At 36.7% G+C, this 10,185-nt stretch overlaps 3 protein-coding genes across 12 annotated transcripts in view; 1 reads left to right on the top strand and 2 right to left on the bottom strand.

Moving 5' to 3' along the window:
* Positions 1-852: 852 nt before the first annotated feature.
* On the bottom strand, positions 853-4,673 carry LOC110385347 (uncharacterized). 2 transcript variants are annotated; one of them, XM_021348514.3, is made up of 5 exons: positions 4,452-4,672; positions 3,629-3,835; positions 3,072-3,244; positions 1,823-1,989; positions 853-1,237 (listed from the first exon to the last, which is right to left on the bottom strand). In XM_021348514.3, the coding sequence occupies exons 1-5, from the start codon at positions 4,527-4,529 to the stop codon at positions 921-923; spliced, it is 942 nt and encodes a 313-aa protein (XP_021204189.1). In that variant the 5' UTR covers positions 4,530-4,672; the 3' UTR covers positions 853-920. The 2 variants fall into 2 exon arrangements, with proteins under 2 accessions (XP_021204189.1, XP_021204190.1); XM_021348515.3 differs by lacking the exon at positions 3,629-3,835 and having other exon boundaries at positions 4,452-4,673.
* A 412-nt stretch (positions 4,674-5,085) lies between these two features.
* Positions 5,086-5,692, top strand: LOC101741959 (drosulfakinins). Its single transcript, NM_001130882.2, has 2 exons — positions 5,086-5,111; positions 5,199-5,692. The coding sequence occupies exon 2, from the start codon at positions 5,216-5,218 to the stop codon at positions 5,438-5,440; it is 225 nt and encodes a 74-aa protein (NP_001124354.2). The 5' UTR covers positions 5,086-5,111; positions 5,199-5,215; the 3' UTR covers positions 5,441-5,692.
* A 1,571-nt stretch (positions 5,693-7,263) lies between these two features.
* Positions 7,264-10,185, bottom strand: part of LOC101741810 (tensin-1) — a 124,890-nt gene continuing 121,968 nt past the window's right edge. For all 9 annotated transcript variants that reach the window (XM_012691080.4, XM_012691082.4, XM_012691081.4 and 6 more), the window contains 2 exons: positions 8,963-9,077; positions 7,264-8,268 (listed from right to left, as the gene is read on the bottom strand). In XM_012691080.4, the coding sequence (XP_012546534.2) occupies positions 8,230-8,268; positions 8,963-9,077 (154 nt within the window). In that variant the 3' untranslated portion in view covers positions 7,264-8,229. The remainder of the gene's footprint in view (positions 8,269-8,962; positions 9,078-10,185) is intronic.

Here is a 10,185-nt window from a genome sequence, read left to right as displayed (position 1 = left end):
CAATAATTGTTTGATTAAGCCCTAATATCATCAAGGTATGGCAGTTAACACCTCGCAAGTCAAAGGATGACCTGGTTGTATTTTAACTTTTGAGCATGTTTAATCTTTTGAGCATTTCTGACCTCAACATGGGACAGTTTAAGAGCTCTAACTATACTGTACCTTAATTCCGTATTTCAATTTCCATATTTATATTTCAAACTACGTCAATCTTTGGAATGAATTACGTTGAGAGCCTGTTTTTTACGATATTCGCCTTATAAGTTGTTTAAAAATATTATGATATAAATTACCAATATGTTAGAGTGTAAAGAGTTTATATTCGGTGTCCCGGCAAATATGGCTAAACATCAACATTAATTTTGGAGCTTAAAGTTTGGTTTAGATTTATAGATGGTGGATTCGCGATATCTGTTGCGAAGCTAACGTGCATTCCTGGGAACCAGTTTAACAAACCATTTACGTCAAGTCGTTGATCATAAACAAGACTAACAACTCTAAAATGTATATCGTTATAAGTTTGATTTTAAAATTGAATGAAACTTACACTATTGTCATCACCATCATCATCAGAAAGATTAATAAAAATTGCCAATTTCTAAATTAACTTTTAGAATATTTAAATATAATTGGTACAGATTTTTCTATTCGTTTTGTCTCCTTTTAGATTTGCAACAAGGCGGCCTGTAAACCAGTTCTTACTTTGAAAAAGCTTACGACCCATACACGTAACTCCCACGGCATTGTTTTTTAATGGACCTTATACCATATAAATCCGTACACCTCTATTGCGTTGTTTGATGTTCGCTTGGAGAATGTTTATGTTTATGGTTAAAATAATAAAACGCTTCATCAGTTTTGTTGAATTTTTATTTAAAGAGCTACACTTTATTATCACCGTGAGTACAGGAACTACTAATCTAATCAGCCAAGAAGGTATCTATTGGACAAATGTTTGTACAATTATTAGCTGTAGGAGGTGACAGACTGAGTTTAGTTGGAGAGTCGTTATTGTCACTTGCGTGCACTTTTGCAGCCAATACTGCGTTATCAGCCAGTGCTGCGGCCAATGCTTTCTCCAACTTTTCAGTTCCGGCTCGTTCAGTTTCTAAAGCATCACGCAGCTGTTGAACACTTTCCTCGTCTGAGACGAGCGCCTTAGAGAGTATCCTATCTTTGGAATCAGATAATCGAAATTGCATTTCTGCAACGAGCGCCTTCAACTTGTTTATTTCGGCTGAAACAGCAATTAGGAATGTGTGATATTTCATGTAAGTCAATTATACAAATTAAGGACTAACTAGTGGTCCCGCAGTAGTTGAAATTCAACTATAATTAATTGAAATTATAAGTTTGTACACTATTATGATTCTATTGTCAAATACTATTATACTTCTATAATCGCAGATTTCGCCAAGACTCCACTATAGACAAATAATATTAAAGACAAACAATATTAACCTATTCTCAATTTGACCACAGACTTTATGCAATTTTAACATTCTGCACTCCTTCTCTGTAGTCTCTATAAGTGTGGGAAATTTCATACTCCTCCGTCCGCGCAATTTTCGTAAAAAGGGGTACAAAGTTTTTGCTTTACGTATTAATATATACGATACATTTTCTTTCCTACCTAAGCTGAGAGCCTTGAGAGGCTATTTCAGCGTAACTTTAACTAGTAGGTGAGCTCACGGGGCTCAAACCTGATGACGTTGCTAACACGAACCCTAGCAAGAGCCGTGCTTCGCAGAATCTACCACCGGATCGGAAACGCGACTCACTGAGAAGATCCGGCGAGAAACTCAGTGGGCTGTATAGATACCGTTCGCAGCGCCAAGTTCCCGCGAGGTGTGCTGCAGCTCGGCGGCTGCTAAACGTTTTTCCCGAGCGTGCGCTGCAGCGGCCAGCCTCGCTCGGTCACGTATCTCTGAGCCCCCGGCAGCGCATCTTTCTACTCGACGTAATTCGCATTCCAACTGACTAGCTTCTCTAAAATATATTTTTGAGTAATTTTTTTTTAATTTTTTTATTGCTTAGATGGGTACACGAGCCCATTGCACCTACAACGTAAATGCGCCACCCACCTAGAGATATAAGTTCTAAGTTCTCAGTATAGTTACAACGGCTATCCCACCTTCCAAACCGAAACGCATAACTGCTTCACGGTAGAAATAGGCAGGGTGGTGGTACCTACCCGTGTGGACTCACAAGAGGTCCTACCACCAGCATTCACGCAAATTATAATTTTGCGGGTTTGATTTTTATTACACGATGTTATTCCTTGACCGTGGAAGTCAATCGTGAACATTTGTTAAGTACGTATTTAATTACAAAAATTGGTACCCGCCTGCGGGATTCGAACACCGGTGCATCGCTAGATACGAATGCAACGGAAGTCTTATCCTTTAGGCCACGACGACTTCTAAAATATCTAAATCTTCTGATTTCGAATGACATAGTAATTACCGTCTTAATGAACGATATAATCAATGTTAAATATTTTTTAGATGCGATGCTCACCGCTTTGGGTACGCAGAGTCGGCTAGATGCTGATGTAAGCTATATCTATCGAACTATCGAAGCAATCATAATCAGCTTACAAATATCTACTGCTGGACATAGGCCTCTGCTAAGGTTCGGGTAATGCCTGGTCCTGCGTTGCCCGTATACATTCGATAGTGGATTCACACGACTTCAACAGGTCGTCGATTAGCCTTGTGCGAAGCCTACCCACGTTGCTTCTTTCAATGTTAACAGATAGAGTCTAATACAGACCAAGAATTATAATATTTATAATCTAATAAGTAAACGCTTATTTAAAAAGGCTTTTTAAATTTTCCTTAGCTACGATTGGCAGAATACTTGATATGAAGCGGTCCTTGGGCCCTAATGAGGTACCAATCCTGATAGATTAAGACTGACAAAGAAGTAGTCTGAATAAGTCGAGGTTGGAAACCTGTATCTTCTCTATTATAATTAAATTTCTCTTGGACTTCAAGACAAATTTTTAATGCAGTTTATGAATAATTATCATTCAGTTTTCATTAACAAACACAGTGACGACTTGGCACCTTCGAGCATCCTCCGTGGCGGTGCAAATCCTTTCATGCAACTCTGTGTATTGCCTTTGTAAAGTGACATGCGAAGTCTGTAATGGTCGCAGCTCTTGGATTTCACGCTCTAAGGAGTTTAATTGTGCGAGCAAGTCTGCATGCCGTTCTTCTTGAAGCTTTCGTTGACGGTCCTGTATTGCATTTGTAACATTCAATGGTCTTAAATTTAATAATGAATATACAAGAAAGAGCTCCTACCCAATCAGATGGTTCTTTTTTTTTATTGCTTAGATGTGTAGACGAGCGCACAGCCCACCTGGTGTTAAGTGGTTACTGGAGCCCATAGACATTTACAACGTAAATGCGCCACCCACCTTAAGATATAAGTTCTAAGGTCTCAGTATAGTTATAACGGCTGACCTACCCTTCAAACCGAAACGCATTACTGCTTTACGGCAGAGATAAGCAGGGCAGTGGTACCTACCCGTGCGGACTCAACAGGTCCTACCACCAGTAAAAATACTATTATAAACTAATAAAAACTAACTAATATAATTGTTTTTCTAGACATTCACCGATAGTTCTAGTTTGAGTTTGAAGCTGGCAAGCTGTTCGTGTACAGCAGCGAGCTCGGTCGCAGCTTGCGTGGCTCCAGCAGTAGCTGCAGCGGCACTGTTCCTAGCTTCTACAGCCGCGCGCTCGGCCGCATCCCGAGCTGCCTCGGCAGATTCTGCCCTCGTGCATTCCGTGCGGATTGCTTCACGGAGACGAGCCTCTGATGACTATTCCAATAGGTTTTTTTTTTATGGCCCTTGTAGGCAGACGAGCACACGGCCCACCTGATGGTGAGTGTTCACCATCGCCCATGGACTTCAGCGATGCCAGCGGCAGAGCCAAGCCGCTGCCTACCGCAAAGCAAGGCAAGTTTGTTGTTGCAGGTCAACGGCAACGCAATTATTGTCAACTGCGTTTCGGCTTGAAGGGTGGAGCAGCCGTTGTAACTATACTCGAGACCTTAGAACTTATATCTTAAGTTGGGTGGCGCATTTATATCATAGATCTATGGGCTCCAGTAACCACTTAACACCCGGTGGTAAGCTCGTCCACCCATCTAAGTAATAAAAAAAAACTTGGAACTTTTTCGAGCACGTTACGCGAATGTTTACTAATTTAAAAAAGTTTAAACAATTCGGCTAAACAGACTAGTGTGTGTTATTATAATATGAAACTGTTAGGCACTTCTTTACTACGGATATGCAATTTTTTTTTTTAGATTACTACCTTTTATTTACTATGAAATTCAAAGTGGTACAAACTATTTTATAATTTCGATTGCAATATCAGGTCCTCGTGAGCTGTTAAGAAAATTATGTCACTATTAATAAGGAATAAACTAACATGGATAGTACGAAATTCTCCCATAAGTTCAAGAAATTGTTGTTCTAAAGATTCGAATTCAGCAGCACTTGCCCCCATTTTTTAACCAATTTTGTTTTTTCGTACGTTTTTAATTGTTTTAGTTAATAATTATGTATTATGTATAAATTAAAATCATAAAATTGTATCTATCTATCTAATATGTGCACGTTACGTTATAAATACAATTTAACAAAAAGGCGGGAAATAAATTTCGACTTATTAAAACATTTCATGTAAAGGATTATACTTGTCATACAGCCAGCAAACATAACTTCAAGGTTTTTTTTTTAACTGTATATGTTCTTTCTCGTTTATATAGACTATTTTTATGATAATACAGAAAATGAAAAATTGTAATCAATCAATAATTATTTTATTATAATAACATTACCAACACCTACAAGTTGCTTCAAAGAAAATAATTTATCAATACTAATAAGTTTTAGCATCAAACCGAAACAATCTGCAGGATTTTATCTGAAATATGTCAATTTTCATAGTGTTTAACGGGACCAGACAGCTTGTGAGGGGAATATTAAAGAAGAGGGAAGGTTGTTTTCTTAAGAAAAAAATTGGATGAAAGTATATAAAGAGTGTATTTTGGAAAATCGTTTCATTTTGTAGCAGTCCGCAGACCGAGTAAGAAGCTATACGTTACTATTGATTGTTATAATCCAGTATGACATTCGAGTATAACTACTGTTAGTAATATTTATTTCGTTTCAGAAGTGGTAGGCTTAAGGATGCGTATCGCAGCGGTTATGTTGTTAGCTGTGAGTGTTGCAGTAACTTTCTGCGTGTGCTGCTGCGATGGAGCTAATCTACGCAGAATTCAGCCTGACGACGACGAAGACTTTCGACCGCATCCTCTGTACCGAGATTACGGACTGATTAGAAGCAGGGTTATCCGAGGAGATGATACTTTCGATGATTATGGGCACCTACGGTTTGGTCGTTCTGATGACTGACACGAACGCTCTGCGATCGGTCGGCATAAGAAAAGGCAACGATCGTCGGGCAAACTGTGTTACTAAACAGCATATCGTGTTATTTGACTGCACTTCTTTAGACTAGATTAATCTTATTGAACATGAAGTATTTATAAGGCTGGTAAATTTCATGTTCAATTGTAAATCTATTCTAAAATCTTCTTAATTCTATAATCAAATAAACGTAACTAATTAAAATAAGCAGCAGCTATTAAATCGATGACAGCATTATAAATGGTTGTTTCATTACGTTATACAACTAAATACCCTTAATCTAGAACATTTTTATTGAAAACGTTCTTGTGTATATATTTAGGTTACTATCTGCATACAATTCCATAAAAGTCTTTGCATCTTCTCTGTTCTTATCTTTCTTTTTGGTCCCGTAGTCTTTCATTCTTCCTTTTCTTTTTTTTGCCATCTCTGTTTCAGCTCTCTCCAAATAGGTTAAAGTCGTTCCAACTATACGTGGGGGACTTTGTCACCGCCATACATATATAAAGTTTCACGTAGAAAAGGTAAAAACAACAAACAAAAAAACTAGGAATATTTTAACTTGGCTTGCTTGGCCAAGGTAGACTGATTGATTGAAGATTGACCTTTCAGAAATTTCAACTGCTTGTTTTATTTATTTTTATGATTGAAGGATTACTGGTGGCCCGGAGGCCTTTTTTCCAGTTTCACCAAGATAAGTGGGAGAGCCAAGGCTCAGCTAGGAGGGGTGGGATATGCTAACAGCTACCCGAGCGCCTCCGAAGGAGACTTAACAACTCAAGATCAACTGCTTCGCGAATGAATCTACTACCGGATCGGAATCGCGACCCGCTTCCGATATTGTTTTAGATCAATCCAAGATTTTATAGAAATCACATATAGGTACATAATAGGGAAAATCTACAATAATATCTCAATACACATATTTTATTATGAAGAAAAATGTAAACTAATATCTGCTGCTGAACATAGTATTACACAGACTACGAGCATTCCATAGTATCCATGCAAAGTGCTCTAGATGATTAGCACCCTTGGGGTGGTTCCTGCAATATAATCGTAATTCTCCTGATTCCTCTATTTAAATAATCGTTTGGCATAGTACATATTTTGTGAGTTCGTGCTCTTTAGGTTTGCGTAGCGTTTAGCCGATTAAGTTGAAATTTTGTAGTCATTCTATTTTTTTTATATATATATTATATATATTATTATATATATTATAATTTTGTAGTCTAGCGTATTCTATTTCGTTTCTAATTAGTCAAAAACTTTTCGTTCCAAACTTCCTCCGAAAATTTTTGTCTCTTGCCAGTAAATTTACCATTGTGGTTCGTATATTAGCGATTGTGTATCATTATACACTTCAATGCGTTGTGTTCATATATTATTATGTGTTTTTGTCAAATGGGTAGGTAGTTTGATAAAAATATAGGTCGATTACAATAGGTCTTAATTAAAATCAATAGGTCGGTAGGCAGCGGCTTGGCTCTGCCCCTGGCATTGCTGAAGTCCATGGGCAACGGTAACCACTCACCATCAGGTGGGCCGTATGCTCGTCTGCCTCCAAGGGCAATAAAAAAAAACAAAAACAAAATTAGACTTCCATCTTATAACTCAACATGGCGGCCTTCACTATTATATCTATGGTAACCATTTATAACAATACCCTAGTACACCTAAAGTGCAATCTTAAACAGTGAGACAGGCTTTTTGCTTGATTCATAAGTATGATTTTGATTGTCAGGTACCTATCAAATGTACACTATTTACTTACTTCATAAAATTAGGGAGTTCAATAAAACAAGCGGTTGTTTTAATATGTATATGTAATATTACAATAAATAAATTTTAAAACAGTTACGCAGTTAAATAATATGTAACTACTCGTAGTACAAAATTTATTTCTTTCGCTAATCGGGTGAGGTAATCGTGATATCTATGTTCTAAGTACATGCTGAACAATTAACATTTCTATTTATTTAAAACGATTTTTTCTGAAATGTTAGAAACAAATATAATATATTTTAAAGATATACGTATTACAAAAGCTTTATTTGATTCTGTTAGCTTTTTTGAACTTTAAACTGTTCAAATTTTGTCTTAATTGTACTTTGTAATTACTTTTGTACATACAGCTTTCACAACAATATTAATAAACATCAGAATTTATTATGAATTGTATTTATTGTAAAGTTCGTTGTACTGGTAATAATCATTAAACAAGTGGCGACATCTGTGCTCTGCACAGAGAACTACTAGAGTGTTCTGTATCGCGCTAATGATATTTATCGCTAAGTTCACTTCACTTAGAGGCAACACTGGCAGATCTTCCAAGAATGTAGTTAACTATATCAATATATTTACTTACTCTAATACAGCACAATTAACATGTTTATTGGATTACAATATTCATATATTATTAGGCACATATAATATCACTACGTCTATATTAAATTAATATGAGACTAGTTAGTTGCTCGCCTAATTCTAAGATTATATTAATATGATGTAGTATTAATTATAATTATATTAAAACATAACATCGTTAATTGTACTTGGTGAAAACGAAGCGTATTTGAAAATGATAATCTTTGAAATGTTGCATTAAAAACGTTTAAAGCATAAATACATCGTTACTATGTACTTAAATACAACAAGTTAATTTATATGAACTTAGATAAATATAATAGATTAAGTTTGATTACAACAAGGTTTTTTTTTTTTAAATAACGACTGTAGCTTTTTTGTATTTTCTCTCGAACGAAAAATGTTCATTATAGAATGTCCCTCTTCTGAACATTTCCCAGCAGAGCCTGAAAGTATTAAATGTTGCATTTAAAATTATTATTATATTAGTTCACACGTCATTCATTCAACGATAATGTCGAGGGATGAATACCTATTTGGTTGAAGCAACATATTTGCAACTTTACAAGATGGCTGTTGAAAGTATAAAATTTGAAAAAAATATCAAAACAAAAAAACGTCGTTCAGATACTTGAATAGAATAAGCTTAACTGAAATTCAATTAAAAAAAACCATCGAACTGTTGATGGTAATACCAAATAAAACGCACCTTTAATTACAAAGATAAATGTCGCGTATTAAGTGAAATCTCGCTTAAATCAACTGCCTTTCACCCCTCATTCGTTCATATTGATTTAGTTAAGAGATGATCGGAATCTATAACTGAACGCGCCATCACTCGCTTCGAAACGAGGTCCAAGTCTTAATTGTGTACGTAGTTTTTTTCGTTGCTTAGATGGGTGAACGAGCTCACAGTTCACCTGGTGTTAAGTGGTTACTGGAGCCCATAGAATTCTTTAACGTAAATGCGCCACCCACCTTGAGATATAAGTTCTAAGTTTTCAGTATAGTTACAACGGCTGCTCCACCCTTCAAACCGAAACGCATTACTGCTTCACGGCAGAAATAGGCAGGGCGGTGGTACCTACCCGGGCGGACTCAAGAGGTCCTACCACCAGTATAAAAATTGTTAAAACAAACCTTGTTAACAAAGTTGACGATGGCAGTAGCCGGCTGCTCAGGTTCGAGTTCGGCGAACACGTGGCACTGGTTGTCTTGCCCTGATGCGGACCGAGCGACGAATGCGAATATCCGTCTAAAACAAACAGGGTGATAGGAGCTTATCGTCGTTGTCAAACCAAAATCTGCTATTTTCGAAGCTGGGTGTAATGATTCCGCTGTACAAAGCAAGGAGGCCAGCACTGCGTGAACAAGAGTGTCAGTACAAGAAAGCGCTGGAAAGTGAGATTACTCTGATTTCCTTGTGGTCGAGCTGGGAACAAGAGGAACGATCTCGTTTGCTTTCTAAATATTTTTGGTATCCTCAACGACGATTTGGCCTTTATGACAAAGACGCAAAGTGCTCTATGCTTTGTTATTAATGACAACGACTGAATCGGTTACGTTCTCAAGTTGAATCATGTTTGAGTGCCCAGACTCAATATGGCCGACATGGTGTATGTTAGTCGAGGTCTGGACAGTGTGCCAACCATCGGTCCGGCGTCTCGAGAGGACTAATCGAGGTGAGTGGACATTGACAATCTAGTCAATCTCCTAATTGCGCGTTTTGCGCTGACGGGTAACAAGGCAATGAGTGGCGAAAATATCGGATTGAGTCGAAGCGCGTTCGACTCCCACACATCATTTCTTATTCTCAAAACGTGAGATGGTCCTTCTGACCCATACAATAAATCGTCTTCTCGCATTAATACTATCTAATCTCAAAACTTATTAATTTTACAGGAGAGTGTTTTAAAGGTTTAAAATATGTGATATTTTTAATATTAATCATCTTTGCAACATTTATTTTTTATTTTCTACCAGTTACATATCACTGGCCGACATCATTTTCCTTGTTCAAGTTCTGATTATTTTTTTCCACTAATTTGGTAGTGCTGATCACGAAATTATACCTCATTTTATCGTATCACATCAGGTTTTTAAAAAAGTTAAGACATTAGCTATTTTAAATTTTTTGATTAAAATAAATTAAATTTTAGATTTTGGCGCTCTTTTCTCGAATCGTGCGACCTCTCGTGAGGAAATATATTTGTTGCAACAACGACACACCCATTCGAAACAGGTTACATGCAAATAAACCTGTACAGTTACTTTGTTTATAAACTTTTTACTGAAATTAGTGTGTTTATTTAAAAAAAATCTTACGTTTTACTTATATATATATATATATATTTTTTTTATAG

This window comes from Bombyx mori, chromosome 4, assembly GCF_030269925.1.
Source record: "Bombyx mori chromosome 4, ASM3026992v2".
NCBI lineage: Eukaryota > Metazoa > Arthropoda > Insecta > Lepidoptera > Bombycidae > Bombyx > Bombyx mori.
This window is presented reverse-complemented; position numbering and strand designations above follow the sequence as displayed.